General features: G+C 37.1%; 1 protein-coding gene and 1 long non-coding RNA gene across 9 annotated transcripts in view; one reads left to right on the top strand and one right to left on the bottom strand.

Annotated features, from left to right (window-relative positions):
- SCIN (scinderin) overlaps positions 1-13,002 on the bottom strand; it is an 82,091-nt gene extending 69,089 nt beyond the window's left edge. Inside the window, exons 1-3 of one of the 2 annotated variants that reach the window (XM_022587211.2) lie at positions 12,065-13,000; positions 5,139-5,293; positions 362-523 (exon numbers count right to left, since the gene is read on the bottom strand). In XM_022587211.2, coding sequence (XP_022442919.2) covers positions 362-523; positions 5,139-5,293; positions 12,065-12,263 — 516 coding nt within the window. In that variant the 5' untranslated portion in view covers positions 12,264-13,000. Of the gene's footprint in view, positions 1-361; positions 524-5,138; positions 5,294-12,064 lie in introns of both variants that reach the window. The other variant, XM_022587220.3, reaches the window with a different exon arrangement.
- Positions 11,190-24,166, top strand: LOC111181661 (uncharacterized). Of its 7 annotated transcripts, none has more exons than XR_016394360.1 (5): positions 11,190-11,816; positions 15,846-15,889; positions 16,558-16,612; positions 22,157-22,230; positions 23,718-24,166. It is a non-coding gene; the product is annotated as an uncharacterized LOC111181661 (long non-coding RNA). The 7 variants fall into 7 exon arrangements; XR_016394361.1 differs by lacking the exon at positions 11,190-11,816 and adding an exon at positions 11,910-12,371; XR_016394359.1 differs by lacking the exon at positions 11,190-11,816 and adding an exon at positions 12,380-12,681.
- The last annotated feature ends 123 nt before the right edge of the window (positions 24,167-24,289 follow it).

The raw sequence follows: 24,289 nt of genomic DNA, 5'->3' as shown, positions 1-24,289 counted from the left end.
GGAATCAATTTCCCCCTCAAGCAATGTTTTCCCACACACACTTAGGGACAAAAATAATTAGAGGACGCTCTGTTCAAGAAGGGGAAATATATTAAAATTTTCAATTTCTGTTCTATGGTAGGAAGAACTAAATCACTACTCCATTCTAAACCTGTCAAAGAAAATAAAAACTTTGAAGTCCTGCTTTATGTGTCATTTCAATACTTGCCAATTAGTCATATGATATAATTGCATCTCACATAAACATGACCTTTTCCTAAGTGTGTAGAAAAAGTGATTATCTTCCATGACACATACATCTGATTTGATCTGAAGACAATTTACTTTCCTCTAGACATCTCCATGTGTGTATAAAACTTACAGTGCCAAGGTCAATGATGAAGCAGTCACCCTTGTTGAAACTGTCCCAGCTTAAGGGAACTTCTGTGGCCCTGACCACTCTCCGACCTTTCACATGCAGGAGCCTCTGGGTGGTCAAGTCATTTGTGAGAACATGATTGAGTCCAGACGCCACACCTCCAGCCTGATCAGTGGAAGGAAGATAGAAAACAAACAAACAAAAAAGGATGAGGCGTCGAACTAGACACAGCAGCTTAGAAAACCTCAGGTGTTGGTGCCAAGCTGCCTGTTAAGCCAAGATAAAATACTCACTTAAATGCATGTGAAAAATTAAATATGCAGAAGAGAATTTCCTGGCGAATCAACAGGTTTTTGTTTTGTTTTGTTTTAGGCTCTTTGTCCTTCCTATTTTAACCATTCAGTTTAATACTGCAAATATTTACTGAAAACCTTTCATGTATAAAACCTGCTACATAAACAGAAAAGAGCTGTAGCTCTTGTCCTCTGGGAACTAATGGTTCTCAAACCACTGAGTGAGAAGGTAGACAAGGATTTCAGAAAAAAAGGTGACAGGAGGTTAACAGAGAGTCAGAGGTCAGAAGTACAGATGAGGAGCGCCTAGAGAATCAGGCAGCCCAAAACTCCCACGGTCACAGCCTCAGGTCAGAGAAGGGAGCTGAGTGCTGGCCAGGTATGGGCTGCTCCTAATTTTGGTCCTTGTTTTTTTTACATTAAAAAATCACCTGTTTTATTTATTTAGGTAAAAAGAGTTTACAAAATATGCCAGGCCTAAGTATTTATACTCTAAATCTGGTTGCACATCCCCAACCAAAACAAAATGAAAATCAAAGTACAACCACACTGAATTAAGAAATGCTGAAGAAAAACAGATTGACTGAATCAAGCACATCTTGCACCATTTGAAATCAGCTTTTCCCTTTTTCATTCTTTTCCCGAATTAAATGTTAAGGACAATAATCTTTATTTACTTCCATAATTAACTATGAGGTAACGTGCAGAATAAAGGTACAGTGTAAATAAAACTGTTATTTATTGATCAAAAGCCTCCCCGATAATACGGTAAGAAAATTAGCAGTATAAGAAGCCTATAAAATAATCCAACTTTCAAATTTATTACATCAACATTATACAGTAAATCCAAAGAAAGAAGTGAAGCTTCTGGGCTTTCCTAGTGGCACAGTGGTTGAGAGTCCGCCTGCCAATGCAGGGGACGCGGGTTCGGGCCCTGGTCCGGGAGGATCCTACATGCCGCGGAGCGGCTGGGCCCGTGAGCCATGGCCGTTGAGCCTGCGCGCCCGGAGCCTGTGCTCCGCAACGGGAGAGGCCACAAAAGTGAGAGGCCCGCGTACAGAAAAAAAAAAGAAGTGAAGCTTCATATGTAATCAACAGCGCATTCTTTAAATTTCCATTGACTTTAGACTTCTCCCCTTCTCCAAAAGGCCCTCATGAATAAAAAGGTTTTGTTAGTATATGCTAAATGTTGACTTCCAGACAATTACAACCACAAGCTTTTACAAATATATAGTAATTTCCCACTTCATAATTTTAAAAAGATTGCCATATTTCTTGACTGCACAAAGTATTATACAATAAAAATAAATTCAAGTTTTTCACCTACATATTACTATGCTTGGCCACCTTAATTTTTTAAATAAGAGGTACAGTGCAATCTGATAAAAAAATAGCATAAGAACACTGTGTTCTGTAAAATAGTTATAAAATATAGAGTTGACTTAGACTGAGAATACATATATAACATTTAGGATAATTTCATATGGTGAACTATCAGAGTATATATAGTCTGTGAACATTTAATGGTATTTTAAAAATTAATTTTGACTCTAATATTTGATGCCAAAAATGCACAAAAGAAAAACTTTTGTTTCATACATGTCTGTATCAGACAGTAATTCTTCTGTGAATACTGTTTGAATGACCCCTGGAAACTCCCAGTCTCTTTCTACCTATTCTACAGAATGAAAGCAAGGTGGATGATCCTCTAAATCAAGGGCACCATAAATACAGTTTTACTGGCTGACAGATGTCTGATTGTTGCTATTTACAATCATGATTGGGGCTGGGTCTTGTTCAGCTTGGGAAAGGTGCTCAGCCAGAGATTTAATATAAGGAAGTAGTAGTAAGTAATTATTTATTTTTTATTTTATTTTATTTTATTATTTATTTTTTGCTGTGTTGGGCCTTCGTTGCTGCACGCAGGCTTTCTCTAGTTGCGGTGAGCGGAGGCTACTCTTCGTTGCGGTGCACGGGCTTCTCATCGCAGTGGCTTCTCTTGTTGTGGAGCACGGGCTCTAGGCACACGGGCTTCAGTAGTTGTGGCTCACGGGGTTGGTAGTTGTGGCTCGCGGGCTCTAGAGCTCAGGCTCAGTAGTTGTGGTGCACGGGCTTAGTTGCTCCGTGGCATGTGGGATCTTCCCGGACCGGGGCACGAACCCCTGTCCCCTGCATTGGCAGGCGGATTCCTAACCACTGCACCACCAGGCAAGCCCAGTAGTAAGTAATTAGTCCTCTGTAACCCCTCCCCAACTCCCTATAAAACCTCACAGAGGAAAAAAAAACTCAAGTCGATTAAATGACATGGGAAGATGATATTAAAGTTTCCTAGCTGCATCTTTATCTTATATATAGCAACTAAATGTGGTTGTTGCTGACTTGGGAATGGTAGACTTGGCCAAGTTTTACGCATTTCAAACAGACACAATATCCTTTCCATAGAGTATTCTTAAATTAAAAAGTTCATCTGGGCATTTGAACGATTAACTTATGTTGAGAGCATCATAGCATCATGGTTACCAGCTTAGGCACTGAAGTCAGACAATCACCCAGTCACACAGCAGCCGTGAGAGCTTGGCAAGTTACATAGTCTCTCTAAACTTCCATTTACTTATCTTAGTAGGATGATAATGATAGAAACCGCACCACGGAGCTGTTTTTCAGATTAAACGCGATAATACATGTGAAGTGCTTATTATATTGCTAGAAGCATGAAATTAAGTATAACATAATAATCTTTGCTGTTCTGGGTAGTAAATGAGCTCTGCTTCCACGTTTCCTATCACGTATTGTTGCAACTACACACGTCATCTGCTCAATGTCACTAGTGATAAGACAGTAAAATGACTTTTTTTGCTGATAAATTTGACCTCCATTTGCAAACATCCTCTTTCTAAAAAATGCTGATTTGCGGTGGTTTTAATGTTGATAATTAGAAGATAATTATCCAATAATTGTAAACTTACTTTTATCATGTCCACTTTTAAGTATGTAACCAGAAGTTTGATTTCAGAAGCCCCACTAATAGGCAGAAGGATTAATAATAGCACAAAACCCGAATGATGGCATATGTACTATAACATACATATTTTTATTATTTAATTTAATCCCTAATCCGTACAACACCTACACAAGAAAGCTGTTGTTACACCCATTGCACACTTGAGGAAACTGAACACAGAAAGCTTATGTAGTTGCCCTGAGGCAAACAAGCCACTTGTGGCAGAAATGGGTTCATATCCAGGATGATGGCACAGTACATGCTTCTAGTAACTACAAGCCCCAGCTTATTCAAAATCTTGGGTTCACTGACATACAAGATGTTTCAGGATCATTTCACATAAAAGTAACTCGTGAATTAAATAAAATAAGAGGTAATAGTTTCATATTTAATAGTTTCTAGCCTAGAGTAAAACAATGATTTCAAGAGAGAGAAGAGAACTTTTGTTTTGTCCTGATCCCAATGGCATCACAAAATATTCAACTAAGGCTCTGATCAGGAAAAAGAAGAAATAAACTGGGGCAACATAGTAGGCAAATTTAGTATATATTCAGAATTCTAGTTTAGTTCTGAGGTTTTAGGTCTTCACTGGGCTAATATGGCAGACGGGCGGGGTGGTACGGTCTGCAGAACACCTGTTGGAGACGTTTGATTTTGAGAAAGATTGTTTCTGGTGTGTTTGTCTAGAGAAGGTGTTCCTCACACTTTAACCGAACATTCTTGGAAGCAGGGGGGATAGTGAAGGATGGCCAGTCTGCAAGCGTCACTGAGAGAATTCCAGGAAAAGCTATCCTTTGCTGAAGGTCGCCTTAAAGGCACAGACTATTTAATTATTTGGGATTTTGTTTGTTTGTCTGTTTGTTTGTTTCAGAAGTAAAGCCATTTGATGATTATTGTTTCAGGCCAAAACACATAAATTCTATGTGTGTGTATGGGGGGGGTGCATATGCCAGTGTATGCGTAGGAGTTTGTGAGGCTCAACCACACATATGTTCAACTCAGTGGTTTCATTTGTATCATTTCCAAGATCATACTACACTATTTGGGAAATGTGTGTATAGTTCTTTGTATTAACTGAAGTTATAATTGTTATTAAGTACTGTACTAATATATTCCAGAACAACTGAAATTCCCAAGTTGTGGATTATTTGCAGCAAATTAAGTGATTCTTTCGAATAGCAAAAATGAAAACTATTAAGGCCCAAGTTGCCCATATTTACTTAGCATCATTAAAAATTAACCTATCAAATGAAATTAAGTCAGAATATTTCACACATTATACCATATATTCCACAAACATTTAACAAGCACCTATTATGGGTCTCAAGAGTACTGGGGATATATCAGTGAACAAAACAGATTAAAACAAAAACAAAACAAAACAAAAAACCCTGCCCTCAATGAACTTACATTCTATGAAGATATGAGGCGTGGATGGATAGGAAAAGAAGAGGGGGTCATAAAACAGTTTGAGAGAGGTGCTCACCTTGTATTTCAGACCTCCTTTGAAGTAGCCAACAAAATCCATAGACTCATAGCCTTGAAGTTCTCTATTCTGCACGGGCTTGCCACCCAAATAGTCATCCATCTGAACGGTAAAGATGGCAGCTGCTGCGCTTTCATCCTGAGTACACTCCTTTCCTGAAACGGCCAATGACAGCACCTCATTTATCAAGCAAGAAACAGGATTAAGGCAGAACTTCTGATAAGAAAACACTCAGAAATTTTCTTTGAATTATATGCCAATACAATAAATTCATGCATAAATTGTTCATCTTCAACAGAACAATCAGCAGAAATGGTATAATATAAAATACTATTTTAATAACTAAAAGAATTGTTTTGTTCTCACTTTCCAATTCTTTTTTTTTTTAATTTTAAAAGAAACGCCGCTGTCAGACTATGTTCGGGAAGATATAATAATATATTCCAGTAGGATTCACATTCATTTGGTATAGTCAATGATAAGGCTATGAAAACATTTTTCAATTGTTTTAGCCTTTCTCAGAATTAATCTCCAGGCTTCAAAAATGTCAATATGTTAATATTTGTAAGGAATACAAACATCATGGGCCAGAGCTAAACAACACTTTGAGAATGGGAAAATGGATGTAACTTGACTTTACCACTGTTTTTGAGTACATTTGTCCCCACTTCACTATCTTATTGGCATTAAGATAATATTCTCGGAAGGAAAAGGGAGGGTAAAGGAACCAGAATGCTAACATCTTTTGAATGTTAACGTATGCAGTATTACCCCGGGAATTTAACACACAACACACAGTTAATTTTCATAATTCTAATGCAGATCCCATCCAGGCAACCTCACTGAGGTCCAAACACCAATTCTTAAACCCAGTGTCTTCGATGTACACAAAGATCAGAGCCAGGACTGCTCTGATGGGACCTCAAAATTTATAAAAGACATTTAAAAACTTCCACTACTTAAGCTGTGTGAAAATCATTAATGATTCTAGAAATAAAAATAATAGCTAACATTTATACCTTTATAGCACCCTTGCTATGGGCCAGGCACTACGCTAGTGTTTTACACTGATAATCTGATTTAATCTTCAAGTGACCCAATGTAGCAGAAACCATTTTCTACCCTGTTACAGCAGAGGACATGGAGGCTTAGAGAGACCAAGTAATTTCCCTGAGGTCATAAAGTTGACCTTTGATAGAACATGACCCAGAGGCAGGTGTCTGTGACTCTGAAGCACAGGCTCTTAGAAATTACAATACTAGTAGATATTTTTTATACTCGGACTCTCATTACCAGTAAAATTTTGAGGTGATTGGGGAATGTTATTTTCCTCCATGGATAATTGACGCATAAATGTTCATAAGCTGTACCAATACTATAGTTCAACTGGAACCCCAACTAAGAGTACTCATGAAAGTTGGAGAAAGGAAGTCAGTCAGGTATATTAAAGAAAGAATTGGGGGCTTCCCTGGTGGCTCAGCGGTTGGGAGTCCGCCTGTCGATGCAAGGGGCGCGGGTTCGTGCCCCGGTCCCGGAGGATCCCGCATGCCACGGAGCGGCTGGGACCGTGAGCCATGGCCGCTGAGCCTGCACGTCCGGAGCCTGTGCTCCACGGCGGGAGAGGCCACAGCGGTAAGAGGGCCGCGTACCACAAAAAAAAAAAAAAAAGAAATAATTGGATTTATTTACAACTCCTCTCACTCTCAAAGGGGACCTGTGTAGTAAGTGTCTTCTCAGAAAAAAAAATTTAGTAGCTAGAAGAGTATTTGACATGATATCAATTTTGTGAACTTGTGGTCAAAGAAAATTACTTAACACATAAAAAACACATGCAGTTTTGCAGTCTGAAAGGGGCTAGTGTCATTCTTCTGTCCACTTTCCCATCCATAAATTAGATTACTAATAAGGGCATAGATGTAGATTTGTACAGAGAGACTTTAAGAAGGAAACTTAAATCAAGGTTAATATGAAAGGTGTTGAGGATGATGTATTTGATATAAATATTCTTACTTGAGTACAAGTTGAAACCGTAATCTCTTTAGGTAGATGAAAATGGGCAGGCATGCGACTAATGAATGAACTAGAAGTAAGTTAGTTAAATTATGCTGTCATTTGTTGATGCTTATGCACTGTGCAAGGCCAGGGAATGTCAGTATGAATAAACCAGAGTCTTCTAAAGAGGATGAAAGGTGTTAATGAAGCCAATACTAGCCTTTGAAAATGAAAACTAAAATCAAATTCAGTTATATTATGATGAAATTCTAATAAGTGTTCAAAAACTTACAAATGTTCTGAATGAGTATGCTTATGACTTCATTTATTTTCCCTATGCTAATTTTCCCAGTGCCTTCCATGTTATGTTGTTTTGTGTTATGTTATTTTATACTATGTTATATTATATTTGTAAATATGCTGTAAACTTCCTAAAATTGTTTTGGGGATGTGATTTTATATATAAAGCATAAATAAAAAGAGAGGTTTAATGACTAAGTTAACTGAACAACCATTCATGATTAAAAAAAAAACTCTCGCCATGTTAGGAACACAGGGGAAAATCCCCAACTTGATAAACAGCATCTTCAAAACACATACAGCTAACATAAATTCTTAATGATCAAAGACTGAATCCTTTCTCCCAAAGATGGGGAACAAGGAAAGTACTCCTACTCAACATAACACAGGAAGTTTTAACGACTGAAAAAGGTAGGAAAAAGAAATAAAAAACATACAGATTGGAAAGGAAGAAAAAAATGTGTCTATTTAGAGATGACAGGATGGCCTACATAGAAAATTCTATGGAATCTACCAAAATAAACCTCTTCAGAAAAAGTGCATTCAGCAAGATAGCATGATGAAGATTAATCAATAATAAAAAGCAGTCTCATTTTTATATAGAAGCAATGAACATGCAAAAGTTGAAATTAAAAGCACAATACCATTTACAGTCACTTCAACGAAACTGAAATACTCAGATACATATTTAACAAAACAGGTACATGATCTACATGCTAAAAACTATAAAATGGTAATAAAAAATCAGACCTTAATAAATATAAAGACAGTATTCATGGAATGTGAGACTTGTAATGTAATAAATATGTCAATTTTCCCCAAATTGATCTATAGGCTTAATTCTATTCCTATCAAAATCATATTGAGGTTTATTACAGATTATATGAGTCAGTTTGTTATAAAATTAATGTGGAAAGGCACAGGCCCTAGAATAGCTAAAACAACCTTGACAAAGAAAAATAAGGTAAGAATACTAATTCTATCTGATATTAAGGTTTACTATACAGCCACAGTAATTAAATAAGACAGTGTGGTATTGGTGGAAGACACCAATTGGTATAGACACACAGATCAATAGACCAAGTTTCCTTCAACGTAAAATTTTGTAAAACTTTAGTATGTACAGTTTAGTATACTACAGTATATTAAAGTATAAGTATATAAGTACAGTACAGCACAAAATGCCACAACCAGGATATTGACATTGATACAATCCACTTATCTTTTTTATATTTTCCCAATTTTACTTGAACTCATCTGTGTGTATTTGTACATTTAGTTATATACAATTTTATCACATATGTAAATTTATATATCCACCATCATAGTCAAGATACTGCATAGTTCCATCACCAAAAAATCCCTTATGTTGCCTTTTTATAACTACACCCACCTCCCACCTGAATCCCCCTCCCCTACGTCATCTCTAACCTCTGGTGACAATAAATCTAAAATTTAGTCATTTCCAAAATGTTATATAAATGGAATCATATAGCATGAGACCTTTTGGCATTTTTTTTTCACATGGCATAATTCCCTAAGGGATTCACCTGAGTTGTGTTTATCAACAGTTTGTTCCCTTTTGTTGCTGAGTAGTCTTCCTTGGTACAGATGTGCCACTTGTTTAACCAGTCACCTGTTGACAGATATCTGGGCTGATTCAAGTTTTTGTCTATTCAAATAAAGCTGTTATGACATGCATGTACATGTTGCTGCATGAATATAAAACTTCATTTCTCTGGATTAAATGCCCATGAATGCGACTGCTGGATCACATGGTAGTGGCATGTACAGTTTTGTAAGAAACCGCCAAACTCTTTTCCATAACGGTTGTACGTTTTATATTCTCCTCTACCTCAAGCACTGTATAAAACTCCAGTTTCTCAGCATCCTCTCCAGCCCTTGTATATTATAAGCTCCTTGTATTGTACATTGTATATTGTAACCCAACTTTTTGGATCCCCATGCCTTACAAAGAGCCCAGCACAGATAGATGTATTTAAACTGCTAGGTACAAAGCTGAAATGCTTTTTCAGGAAGGACCGATGCAACAACTTCTAAGTTACATGCAGCAAATTCCTACTTTATAAAGGAAACAAAAAATAAATGTAAAAAATGAAATAATCTGAGATATGCAAAGGTACTATGGAAAGACACTAAGGGAGAGACCAGGAAAGATGACTCTTCCTCTGTTCCCCCGTTCTGTGTCCCACTTCTTCCTGTTTCCCCTTTCTTCCTCTTACTTGGCGGGTTTCTTCATTTCTACACCAGCCACCTTTTTTTTAATCTCAGGCTGATTTTAACTCTACTCTCTTTCATCTTCCTTCCAACTGACTTCCTTTAGTCAGACTTTCTCTTTCCTTGAACCTTCAGCTCTCCCACTTAGAACTTTGTCTCAATCTGTCCCTCTGAATAATCCTCATGAATTCACCCAAATTTAGGTCTTAGAGTAGAATACATTGGATGAAATCCAGCTTGCTTCAGGGAACTGAAGTAGGGAGAGCTGCTGAACAGTTCCACCTACAGGTCCTGCTGACTATAGTGCGCTAAACTTTCCACGGTTCCCATGATTTTCTCTTGGCACAAGATCCCTCCCAATTCCCCTCATTTTCCTTTCTTTCCATTAAGGCTTCTCTGCTTCCCCATAACCACAGACACGTGGTGTCTCTTTCATAGTGCTCATGACATTTTACCTGGGTTATATCACTTTTTGTTTTATTGCACCTTTGAGATTGTAAAGTTTCAGGAAAGGTTCATAAATCATTCATATGCAAAAATGCTGGGCACACAATGCTGGGCACGTTGCTGAATTAACTTATTAATTAACACACTATTAAGTTCAGTTTTAGCAGACCTTTAAGATCATAAAATGTTTTTGTCAAAACATTTTCTATTACATTTTTTGAAACTGGTGAGCACGAAATGAACGGGTTAATTCGAATCTGTAAACCCTACGAAACACAGTGCTTGAAGAACTTACCTGGATAAGAAAGAACCTATAGAATTAAAACAATTGTGTTTAAAGCCCCCTTGGAATCCTCTGACAAAGTCAAACTTAACTGCTGTCTACACAGCATGATATGAAGTTCTTTCACATTTTAATTCACCAAAATGACAGATGTGGTATTTCAGATACTTTTACTCATTCCAGATCCAAGTTCTAAACAGAAAAACCAAGGTAAGGACATTATTATTCTATGTGGCATCATTCATTCATGAACACAAGTTATACATTAAGGTTTCAGTGGAGAGTTTCTTTTAGGGGGTATAAAATATAAGCAAATCACTGTCTGTGATAATAGGAACAGTGACACTACACTAGGAAACCAAAATGAGTTTAGATCGCAGCCTCAGCCTCCTCAGGCAAGCACAACATTTTAATATCAAGTGCTGTAATGAAACAGTGCTGTCTCCCTCTATGGATTTCTCATTTGGAGTGTTTGCTCTGGGTTTTTGCTAATATTGAGAACATCACTTAATGTTCTCTACCATTTTGTTTCTTAAAATCTTCAAATGTTAGTGGAAAAAATGACTTTCAGGTACTTCAAAATGTGTATGTGTGTGTGGTTTTGTGTGTTTTCCCCATAGACTCATGAATAAAACTAAAAATAAACACAGTCTAGGGGAGGCAAGCTGATTTTAAAAGAAGGCAATAAGGCTCAGATAATCGGTGCGTTGTTAGACGGGGTGTGCCCACTGGCACAGGATCTCACAGGGAGAGGTTAGACATTCAGGATGTTTACGAGCAAAAGTAGAAGGTGGGAAAAGTAGAACACTCAAGGCCCAGTGTCCTGAGAGCCTGGCGCCGGTGAAGCCCAAAATAATTACTACTGACGAAGGAGCTGTTTTGTTCCAAACTGTCTTCTTGTTCAGATACATAAATAATAAATTTAAAACTAATAATAATAATAATTATTATAAAGCAACTCATCTAAATACAAACTCTGCCATATAAAGCTATTTACTGATATTGATAAAGCCGCCAGCATCCTGATCAACAGGAATTTCTCTTAGCCAAACCTGCGAACAGCGCGGGGCAGGCTGGAATCTGATTTAAAGCGGCCCTGAACATTAATCGCCGCAAATAATAGAGAACTCTAAGCTGACGCCCAAGGGCAAAAAATAAAACTAAATAATTTTCTTAAAGGAATTCTCGCCGTCTGCGGCGAATGCCCACAAACTTGTTTGACTTCATCTCCTCGCTGACAGGGGAACCAGGACTGAACCTGTCGGAAGGCGAGCCGAACTTGGCCAGCGCCAGGGTGCAGCGGGCGGCCGCCCCGGGCGGGAGGTGGGTTTGGAGACTGGAAAGTGAAAGGGCGTGAAGCGAGAGGAAGCGGCGCCAAAACCCGGGAGATGGACACGACAAAGGTCAAAGCTAGTGAGGTAAGACTGCTCCCGACTTCGCTGCGCCCCGCGTTTGCAGGAGCGGACGCCAGCGGGGAAAAGGTGCCCAGGCCCAAAGTGGCGGGGGGGAGGCGGGGGGGGGCCCACGGGGGCTTAACCGGCGCGAAGGGTCTCCAGGCCCGTCCGGCTAGCGCTGCCCTGCCCACCAGCCCGCAAACCTCAACCCCCAGCGGCCACGCCCTTCCCCGACCTGGGCGCGCCCGGGCCCGGCCGCCCGCGTCTCTCACCGAGCCAGAAGTGCAGGCGGTACGTGAAGCCCCGGCTGGCCTGGGTCGTGTGTAGCACCAGGTACGCATCCCCGACGTAGAAGTCACCGTAAGCGCTCTCGGGCACGGCCACCAGCTCTAGTTTCTCGATCCTCCAGACCTGCAGCCCCGCCTGCTTGCCCGCCCGGGCGAACTCCTCGTGGTACAGCCCCTGGGCCATGGCTCGGGCACGCGATGCTCCGGGAAGTTGGCGGGGTACCTCGCTGACCCTGGAGTCGGACTGAACCCAGACTTGCAGGAAGAACCCTGGTCGCAGCGGTTTTATACGGCTTGTTCTGCGGGGGCGGAGCCCCGGGACCCCCAAACGGGAGGGGCTAAGTGCTCAGGCCGGAGTTGCTTTGGAGTAGGCGATCCGTTCTCCTCCGAAGCGTAGCGCCTGGTATCAACCTCCTATGTCCTTCCCCGCAACCCGAAGAAAATCGAATCTCAGAAACCATAAGATCCTAAGGAAACTTGCTGAAACTCCTGGAAATGCCTCCTCCAAGGAAGGACATTTTCCCAGGCAACAGCTGGAGAAGATCAACAATTAAAACTCAGGTTGGCGCATCGTTTAAAAAAAAAAACAACTGGCTATCCAGGTAACAGTTAATCATCAACTCCGTCATTTTATCAGCCAGTCTCGCCATTCCCGATGGGCAAAGTTTTTCCGTCCTGATCTTCCCAATTTGAAAATGCCATGAGAAACAGCATGTCAGGTTTCTTGGGAAGAGTGAAAACCTGGAAGGATAGTGGTCTTACCCGGGGGACAGAGCTCTGTAAGTCCCCAGGGGTTTAGGGAGCTGTGGTTAATTTGCCACCTGCCTCCTTTGGGCAAGAGAGTTTGCTTTTTAAAAAACAACAACAACAACAGCAGTCCTCCTGACGTGTTCTCAGGCTGGGCTGTTTCTGAGTGTGATATTATGCTTAGCCTGCCTTTTGAGTTAACTGTTACCTGACTTCAAGGTGCTAATTTTCTCATTGCTTTCCCTACAGCTTTTGCTTTTGCAGCATGGGCAAAGCACTGTAAAATACAGATGGAAGTTTACTCCTTATTTTGCATTCATTTAACTGAAGCTGATATGGCAAAGGATTTTATTGTTATTGAGAAAGCAAATCGCTCATGGTGTAGAGTAAGAAGGCTGGTTTTTATGCACGTCCATTTTCTGTCACTGTTTTCCAAATTACAGAAGTCCCCGGAACGTAACTAATAACATACCATTTGATTTTTTCCTTAATTAATTTATGTTTTAAAATAGGTATTACATGAGCATGGTAAAAAAAATTCGAAAGTACAGGTGTGCAATAAAAATGTATCTCTATTTCACCTGCCATCCGGTTGCTTTCCCCAAAGGCAACTGAGTTACCAGTTTCTTAAGTATTTTTCCAGACATATTTGATATTCTTTCATCTACAAGAATACAGATAACAGAAATGGTAACATACACACTGTTCTGAACCAATATATCAAAATATCAGTAGCCAGTACTCATAGAGCTGCTTCTTTTTACTGACCACAAGGTATCAAGGTATTCCATCTTTTAAATGCACTATAACTTATTTAATCTGTTCAAGTTCATAGGCATTTAAATTTTGCCTATATTTTGCTAACACAATGTTGCAAACAACACTTCTGAACATACTTTATTATACTCATGAATTATAACTATGAGATAAATTCCTGGAAATACAATTGCTAGAGGGGTTGGAATTCAATGGTTTTGATGACAGTGATGATAATTATGAAACCAGTCACTACCATTTATTGTTCTTCTGCAATGATGGGGCATGGCAAAGATAGCTTTCATTCACTTCCCCCTGTCCATTCTTGGTTCTGTAGTCACCTAACTACAGCAAGCCTCAGGTTCCTCATCTGTAAAATGGGAAAATAATAGCTTTCACTTTAAAAGATTGTTATTTGGATTAAATGCGCAAGTGTTTTTGTCTGTTACACAGAAAATGCTCAGTAATTAGGAGCTCTTATTATGCGGTGGTGAGCTTCCTTTTGCTCCTCTAAACCCCTTCTTCATCCTTCTGTTCCTGGCAGTCTTCCCTTAAGACCAGCCTGCATGGGCTAAAGCAACTGGGCTTCAATGCCCTCTACCTTAGGGTTTGGTTGGAAATCAGAGGGAGAGAGGACAGTAAGGTCAGAGTATTTATTTCCTTGGCTTCCTCCACCAAAGGTCACTACTTTTAAAGACAAATAACTCTATCTGACTCTTCTCTCGTTTGGATTCAGGCAACTGTCCCCTCAGATGCATTATCCCTTTAGGTTTCTCTGTCCTTCTACTTATATATATATAAAACCTCTAAAAAAAAAATCTCCTGAATTTTTCTGTTTTGTATGTACCATCTGTCATAGGTTGAGATCCTAATTGATAAATACTATTAGCTACGTTCTCTTTTTTTCTTTCTAACACAAACAGTGATAGGTAGCTTTGAGAAGGCTTATTTTATAAATGAGGAAACTGAGGCTTCAGAACTTGTCAAAGATCACCCAGCTAGTGAGTGGCCGAAGGAGAATTCAAGCTCACTGTGTCTAATTCAGAAGCACATATTCTTTACAAAACCTTACTCTTTCGATCCAAATTATTTGGCCTAGATTTGTTCATATAAGTATTCTTTATATTTTCATTTTCTTCAAACTTGTCCCTAGAGAAGCTTCTAATATGGTGTGTCCCATTCAGCACCAGGAAGCTTAGCTTTAACTTTGTGACTGAGCCGTTACATGTCTTGGTTTTCTTATCTATAAAGTGATAATTATTTGTTCTTTCTTCTAGGGAAAAAATATGAAAACTGGTGATCTGGACTTAAGATAATTTAAAAATCAGAGTTATCACTTAAGTTCTGTTTCAGTTTTAGTCATAATTCCATTTCTTCTGGTGAAGGAATTCCTTTTAATGATTAAATAAAAATAAAAGGAAATAATTTCTTTTTATTAAAGAAATAAAACGGAACTTTGATGTATAAGTGAAATTCCCTCTTACTTAGGCCGGCAATAGGGTGAGGCAAGTGAGGCACCTGCCTGGGATGGAAAATTTACAAGTGCACTAAAAAGTTCAATAATCAAGATCAATACTATTTTAAGGCAGTATTTTAAAAATCAAAATTAATGCAAAAAATCATGATAAAAATAGCAAAGTTTAAAATAAAGACAGAATTGTTAACAGTGCCAGATGGGGCCATATTGGAAGCTGAGACAAAGGAAAAATACTGAACTTCTTTTACTTAAAATTTTGATATTTTGGTTTATCATTTTTTTTGCATTACTGTGTCTCATTTCTCTTATCTGTGAAATGGGACTACTGACACAAATCCTTGTAAAATTGTCATGAGCATTAAATGGATAAATAAATATAAACCTGGAATAGTCCTGGTATAAACTCAACTGAGATTGATGAATGGTTAAATCACTTCTCCCAATCCAATCTTGTAAGAATAATGTTTCTAAGTCTAAGTCAAATAGGGACTGCCAATTTCCTATACAAAAAAGGTCTCTAAAACCAGATGCCATTTCCTTTCCATGCCTTTATTTTTCTTTCTGTCTCTCATAACCTAGGTTCTTAAAATTAGATTATTTTCTCCTCTTCATGCAATTATCCATCTATTGAAGTTTTACTGTTTCTTTAAGGTTTACCTAAGATACTCATCTTCATCATCATTATTCTCTTGGATCCATTAAATTTCAGCATCCTCTCTGCTTCCTCTCTCAGCCCAGGTAGAAACAGCCAAGGTGAATAAGATTTTTTGCTTTTGTTTTTAACAGGAATCTGGAGGTTTGAGGTGTGGAGCCTCATGGTTGAATTCAAGGTAGGTGTTTTTCTAGAATGTTAATGCCCAAGGGGAAATGTTAGATAGTTTAATCCTTGAAATAAATAACAGTGTTAATACTGTAATTAATTCATTGTGCAATTCATTGGAATGAGTTAGTAAAAAAAAAACAAAAAACAAAAAGTTGGCTTCAGTGGTCTTCATTATCTAAATCATAAAATCTAGAGTTGAGAGGCATCTCATTTTATTTCCATTATTGCATCATGACCACAGAATTGTTGAAATTAAACGTATGTGAAAGACAGGAAGTACACCTTTTTTTCCAAGAGAGGGAAATGCTTCAAGTATTTTATTTATTTGCTTTCCTTTGATTATAAATAATGAAAGAATGTAATTAAAAATACATTTCTTGGGCTTCCCTGGTGGCATAGTGGTTGACAGTCCGCCTGCCGATGCAGGGGACACGGGTTCGTGCCCCGGTCCGGGAAGATCCCACATGCCGTGGAGTGGCTGGGCCCGTGAGCCATGGCCGCTTAGCCTGCACGTCCGGAGCCTGTGCTCTGCAACGGGAGAGGCCACAACAGTGACAGGCCATGGCCACAACAGTGACAGGCCATGGCGTACCGCAAAAAGAAAAAAAATACATTTCTTTTACTGGTCATCCTGCTAAATTGTATTAACATGTTTGATTTACCAAATGATTTAAGGGTTTAAGCATGGAACCTGAAGTCAGAAGACTTGAGTGTTGTGAGGATTAAAAAGGTAATGTATGTAGAAGCCCTGTGAACACAGTCAATAAATACGGTTACTAATCAGCGAGGGCTCTTAACCCCAGTACTTATCAAAGGCAGGTGATTATTAAAAGTGAAAATGCACTCTAAGGAAGTGTATTTCCACCCCTCCTCTCTATACCAGACAAACAAGAACTTTTAAAAAAGTCACCTTTTTAATTTTAGATCAGCCAGGATCTAGGACTTTTTCTTTCACCAATTAGTTGGTTTAAAATTGCATATAATACTATAACTATAAAGGCATGGTCATGGCTCAATACTACAGTGAAGGTTTTATTGGTCTTGAACGTCTGCTGTTGTGATAATTTATTTCTTGTAAACCTATTTACCACAGCAGATTGATTCAGCACTTTCTTCATAATATTTTTATTATATATAAATCACCTATTATTATTATTACATAGGAAATAGCTAATCCCTGTGAGATTACTGAGAGAAGACATCATCATTACTTTAGGCGTTTACATATTAGAGAATGCATATAACCAAGAGAAGGGTTGAGGATACAAGGTCTCATAGAGATTCATGATCTAAAATGATAGTTTTGCTTTAAGATTATGTTTATGCAAATAGAGATCTGAAGATAATCATGGTTTTAAAACTATGATAGGGCTTCCCTGGTGGCGCAGTGGCTGAGAGTCCACCTGCCGATGCAGGGGACACGGGTTCGTGCCCTGGTCCGGGAAGATCCCACATGCCGCGGAGCGGCTGGGCCCGTGAGCCATGGCCGCTGAGCCTGTGCGTCCGGAGCCTGTGCTCCGCAACGGCAGAGGCCAAAACAGTGAGAGGCCCACGTACCGCAAAAAAAAAAAAAAAAAAAAGAATCACCCATAATCCCCACCCCATAGAGATAACCATCATTAGCATTTTGATGCATTTCCTCCCAGTGTCTACATATTTTTAAAATGAAGTATAATTGAACTATATCATTATGTTAGTTCCAGATGTACAACACAGTGATTCAATATTTCTACAAATGATCACCATGATATGTCTAGTTACTATCTGTCACCATACAAAGATATTACAATAGAATTGACTATATTGACTATATTCCCCATGCTGTACATTTCATCCCCATAACTCATTTTTTTGTACTCTTAATCTCCCCCACCTTTTCACTAGTCCAGCCAAACCTTATCCCCTCTGGCAACCACCTGTTTGTTCTCTGTATTTATGAATTTGTTCTGTTCATTTTTTTTAATATTCTACATATAAGTGAAATCATACAGTATTTGTCTTTCTCTGTTTGACTTATTTCACTTAACGTAATACCCTCTAGGGCCATACATACTGTTGCAAGTGACAAGATTTCATTCTTTTTTATGGCTGAGCAATATTCCATTGTGTATATATATATATATATATATATATATATATATATATATATACACACACACACACACACACACCACATTTCTTTATCCATTCATCTATCAACAGACACTTAGGTTGCTTCCATAGCTTGGCTATGATGCTTCAGTGAACATAAGCGTACATATATCGTTTTGAATCAGTATTTTTTATTTTCTTTGGAAAAATACCCAGAAGTGGAATTGCTGAATCTTGTGGCAGTTCTATTTTTAATTTTTTGAGGAACCTCCATACTGTTTTCCCACAGTGGCTGTACAAATTTCCATTTCCACTAACAGTACACGAAGGTTCTCCTTTCTCCATCTTTACCAATGCTTGTTATTTGTTGTCTTCCTGATAATATCCATTCTGACAGGTATGAGATGATGTCTCATTGTGGTTTTGATTTGCATTTTCTTGATGATTAGTGATGTTGAGCATCTTTTCATGTGTCTGTTGGCCATCTATATGTCTTCTTTGGAAACATGTCTATTAATTTTAACATTAATTTAATCTACTATTTTGGAGACACAGCATAATCTTGGCATTTGGTCATGTCTTGGTTTATAAAAGTCAATATTATTTCAGAATTTTAAAAAATTCTTATTCCTAGATTTTTTATAATTGAATATATGATATATTTGTGTCATATATATGCACATATACATATATACATATGAAACTAAATATATATATATTTAGCTTTTATTTATGTTTGTTGCTATTCCAATAATAGGCTTATCTTCAAAGTTAAAGGAGTAAAAGTTATACAAGTACATCCATAGATGATATGAAAGGATTTGATAATATTTAAAAGTTACAAAAAGTTATATTTAGAATAATATGGAGCAATTGGAAAGTTTTTTATAAAAAGTGAATGAAAGAAAAGTAAAACAAGATACACATTGGTATGTTCATATTTGGCTTTAAATTGTAAATAAACATATATTACTTTGAGTATTTTGTGTGTGCCATGTACTGTTTAAGTGTTTTTACAAGCATTGCCAACCTAATCATACAACGATCATATCAGGTGGGTGCTACTATTATCATCTCCCTTTTCACAAAGGAAAAATGGAGATAGAGATGGGATAAGAAATTTGTCCAAAGTCATATTTGTACTCAGTGCTGAGTTGGCACCTGAACCCAGGCAATCAGAGTGTTGAACTCACCATTTAAACCACAGGAATCATCTCAACATCTACAAGTGTCAATACTAACATATCTAGGTCCTAACCAGGTGAGATAGCCTAATTCATGAAGAATAGTAAATTGAATTGACATGTATTTAGATTTACCTCAGTAAGACTATGGTTTTTTTAATCTTAGAACCAGAGGTAGAGATTGAGAGTTGATAGGACCTTGGGGAATATATAGTTCTTGGTTCCAGGAAATGACATAATTTGTAAAAGTAATCTAACTACAGAATAACATGAATATTTTAAAAATCAAAAAATATTCTAAACTAATGTCAAGAAATTTGAAATTCAAAGCAAAATGGGTATATTTTTAGAAAATGTAAAATGCCAAAATTAACAAAAGAAGAAACAGAAAATCTTAATTGACCAATATATGCTAAATAAACAATGCCGCTTAAAAAGCAAAATCTTTTCTTCTGTAAAGTACCAGATCCAAGAAGTTTTATATGTGAGTTTTACCATGTATATCCTCTATTGTATACTAATATATCTGGAAAACAGGAAAAAAGAAAAGCTGCTAAAATTATTTTCATGAAGCAATTACAGCACATAAACCCCAATGAGGGCAGTTCAAGAAAATAAAATTACAGTTTAGTTTCATTTATGAACATTAACACCAATATCAGATCTAAAATTTTATCCAACCAAGTAAAAAGTGAGTTTTGTTTAAAGGAAAAAATAAGATAATCTCAATATATTAAAAACAAATAAAATCCCTTTACGTCAACATTTTTAGAAAACTAGATAGCTAGGAAGAAGGGAACTTTCTTAACCTAATGACATAATAATAAATTACGGCAATAACATATCAAATGGGAACATTTTAGAATGATTTCATTTAAGATTGGAAAAAACTAATAAGAAAAGACAACAGGAACCCCAGTATGTCAGTAATTTTCAAGAGGGTACAGGAAGGTGTGGACAATGAAAGACCAGAAAAAGAAATAGAAGATATTAGGAATTGCAAGAAAGAAACAAAACTCATTATCTGCAGATGATAATCTGAAAATTAAAAGTCTAAGAATCCTACTGACAATCTGATAGAACAAGAAAGTTCAACAAGATTATCAAATGATTAGAATAATGTGATATAAAATAAGATACAAATTCAAAAAATTTAAAATATATAAAATTGGATGTGTCTATGATTTCAGAGTAGAAAAAGATTTCTTAAACAATACCAAAAATAGCATGAAATATAAAGGGAAAAACTGATAGCTACATGGAACTAAAGATATGGCTTTAAAATTGGACAACGAAGACAAAATTAAATGATGGGGGTAGACTGAGTGAAAAATCTTTTCAATTTCTATAAATAACTAAGGATATCAAGAATATATACCAAAAAAAAGAATGCAGAAAGAATAAAGTCAAGGAACTTTATGAAAAAATGCTGTAAAGATATGGAGTCATGTGGCCACTAGATATACAAAGAGTGTTCATTGATTTGGGCCTCGCTATTAATTGAAGGAACTACATAAACAGCCAATATTTGAGTGTTTACAAAGGTCAGCCATTATTCTATGTGCTTTTAAAGTGTAACGGTTCTGTTCTGATCCTTACAGCAACTCTATGAACTAGGCATCATTATTGTCTCATTTTACAAATTAGGAAACCAGGAACAGAAAGTCCCACAAGTAGTAAGTGGGAGAGCTAGCATTTGAGGCAACACTCCTCACCTCTAAAACCACTACAACTTTACTGCTCTGTTACACCATTTCATAGCCAGCAGGTTGTTAAAAATTAGAAAGATAACATGAAAGGCTGGCAAGGATGTGGGGAAATAAGAAATCTCATATAATATTTAGAGGGGCAGCTCTAACATGATGTAGCAATCTCGACAGCAATCTGACAGTATTTAGTGAAAACTGTAGGCATATCTTTTGTGCCCCCAAATTCCACTCTTAGATGTGTACTCCAGTGATATTGTTCACAGATGCACAAAGAGGCATGTACAGTAATGCCCACCAAAGCATATTGTGCTAGAAAGAAGTTGAAGGCAACCTAGAAGTCCAAAAACAGGAAAATATTTTTTAGGCCTAAGTAACGTGTGGTATATGGATATGCAAGAGAGGAATACTAGTGCCAGAGGCAATGATCAGCATGGAAAAGATAGCAGTGTAAGCAGATTTCAAAACTATAAAGTTGAATAGAATAGTAAGAAACAGAATGTGATGCCATTTGTGCCATTAAAAGCATATCTACATTAATAAAAATGAATTTCATGAATGCACACATTGCAAATGACCATGAACCCTGTGGAATGTGGACTGGAAAAGCATACATTAACTGCATGTGAGTGGGAGCCTGGTGGGGGTAGGAAGGGGACTGATGATGCAGGAAAGAATGAGAAAAATCATGAAATAAAACATAAAAGAGAGAAGGTGCACTGGTTGACAATAAAAACTTGCCAGGAACCAAGGAGTATAATCAATTCAATTCTGTGCACCTGAGATCCAAAATCCCAAAGCAAACAAAATTAAAAAGAGCAACAAAATTTTAAAAATCTATCTATCCATCCACCCATCCCTCCATTCATCCATCTATGTGACAGTTTTTTAAAACGTCGGCATATATATATATATCAATATATAAAATTTAGACCTATTATAATAAAAATTATGTAGGGATTTAAAGAATTTCTGAGGCCTGAAGAATAGCACAGAGAGGATTATTGAAGTAGAATGTAGTGATTCTAATTCCATTTTTTCCTGTATGTTCTTTTAGTTTGTGTGACAGAAAGAAACATCTTTAACCCAGGAAGTGTTTCACATGAATTTTAAAACCTGGGTTACTAATTTACTATTTTATGACTGTCTGATTTAAGAATGTGTAGAAAAATACTGGTTTCTATGACATGAAATCCTGCACCCTTATAATAACCTATCATTACAAAAACGTTCAAATAATTAAGGATAATATGCTTTATATTGCATTTATGTTGGCCTTTCTTTTTTTTCTAGTTTCAAAGCTTATAATGACCCAGAAAATATATTTGCTTAATGAATCAAGGAAACTGCAAGAAGGAAACAGCATGGTGAGTACTTAAAGAGAAGGCAGAAAAATGGGGAAAATATTCCCTCCCTTTCAACTACATTCTTTCCAATGGTCTTAATTACTATCCTCTTGCATTTATGGCCTTTATTAAGTATTGCAATATCTAATTATTTAAATAATGGCAAAAATGCAATGTATATATTCCTTAACAATAAGAAGTTAAAAGATAAAAGCATCTCATTCTCATTTAGAGATATAGTAAAATACTTATGAGTAAAACAACACAGAGTCTGGGATTTACCTTTAAGTACACCAGGAAGAAAGTTGGGGAGGGATAGATGAAATGAAATTGGCAAAGTGGTAACAATTGTTGTTGTTGAGTGATGGGAGTTTAGGGATCCACTACTCTCTTAAGCCAACTTTTGTATAAGATTTAAATTCTTCATCATAAAAAATTTTCCTTAAAAAATTATAAGTTCTGGCTCTGTGTGATTTTAAAAATCATTTTGCTATAATTGCATTCTGAAATATTTACGAAGTGAATAAAGCTCCTAAAGCTGCATGGCTGGACACATTTGGGAAAGCTTATGATGCCAGTCCAAAAGGCCAGCCACATTCAGGATGAAGCACGGCCTGACACACGTCTCCCATTTCCAAAACAACTGGCAGGTGTGGGCTGCTTTTCCACGTGTGCAGTAAGCATTAGCAAGATTTCTTCGAGTTTATGTGGGGCAGCTCATGTCTACAAACGTTGCTTTCCCTTTCATTGAGCAATTTCAAAATTAAACTGTCAAGTAATGAGTAGTTATTATAATCAAATAACTCTGCAAAGGAAGTTTCATTTTTTGTTTGTTTGCAATTTCCAAAAGACAGTACAGAGAACAGTTGCCCAAAAAGATTGGTGAGTGAAATTGGTTAATGTTACTGACACGGTTTAGACTGATGAGTATTTTGTTTCAGGGAGAATTTTCTACATTAAAATACCTGCTGAAAATTAGTGACATTTATTTTAAAGTTCATACTTTAAACATTTTAAATTATGAGTACTAAAATCTGAAGGAGAATGTTGAGAGGCTGATGAGAACTCTGGAGGTTTCTGCCAAGCAGTTCTTCTGATATAACAATATAACTAGTTGGCTTCTTTCCCTTGTCATATCAAGTAAATTAAGCTAATTTTTTAGAGAAGGTTGACATCTTTCAAAATGTCACCAGGAGGTTAACTTTCTTTTGTCATTTGGATGACCAGGACAGATTTTCAATTTACGTAGCCTTCAACTTTCCCACGTGGGATTATGAGACTAAAAGTGAATCATTTCTGCAGAAAGTACTCTGCCCATCTGCTAAGAAAGTTTTAAAGTTTCATGATGAAATAGAAATAGAAAAAAAAAGTTTAAAGTTCTACCTCAATAAAAGAAAAATAGTTTTAAATTTGAATATTTTAACTGTTTCAACCAGTGAAATAATTGAATGTTCTCCTACATTCATTAAGAAATACGGCAGTTACATTTGTTTTTTCTTCTGTCCTAGAAAACATAGAAAAGGCTTTCTTCAAGTTAAAGAGAAGAATGAAACACCGGTTTGTGCATCAAATTTTGTAGACAAATGAATATATCAAATACTTGGTAGTTTAGGAGATATAGTTTAGTGTGGTTTTTAGAGTTGGTTTTCCAGTGATAAAATTAGAGAGGAAAAAATGCTTGAAACCTGTTTCCTGCCCTTTTCATGACTGTAGCTCTTATGGGCACTGAGTATAGTAGTTAGGAATCTGTACTTTGCATTTAAAAACAAAAAACAAAAACCCAACTACCTGGGTTTGATTTCCAGATGCTCCATTTATAAGCCATATGGCCTTTGGCAAATTAGTAACCTCCTCAACCTCCCCAACTATAAAGTGGTGGTGATGAATATATACCAAACATACACGCACACACACACACACACACACACACACACACACACACACACACACACAGATATATGAAAACAGGCACATTGTTGTAAAGGTTAAATTAGATTGTGCATAAAATATACATAACAAGTAACTAGAACATTTATAGCATATGCTCAATAAACATTCAGTTATTATTTGCACTAGGATG

Source organism: Delphinapterus leucas, chromosome 9, assembly GCF_059928025.1.
Source record: "Delphinapterus leucas isolate spDelLeu-1000000601 "Yukka" chromosome 9, BTC_Dleu_Yukka2, whole genome shotgun sequence".
Lineage (NCBI taxonomy): Eukaryota > Metazoa > Chordata > Mammalia > Artiodactyla > Monodontidae > Delphinapterus > Delphinapterus leucas.
This window is presented reverse-complemented; position numbering and strand designations above follow the sequence as displayed.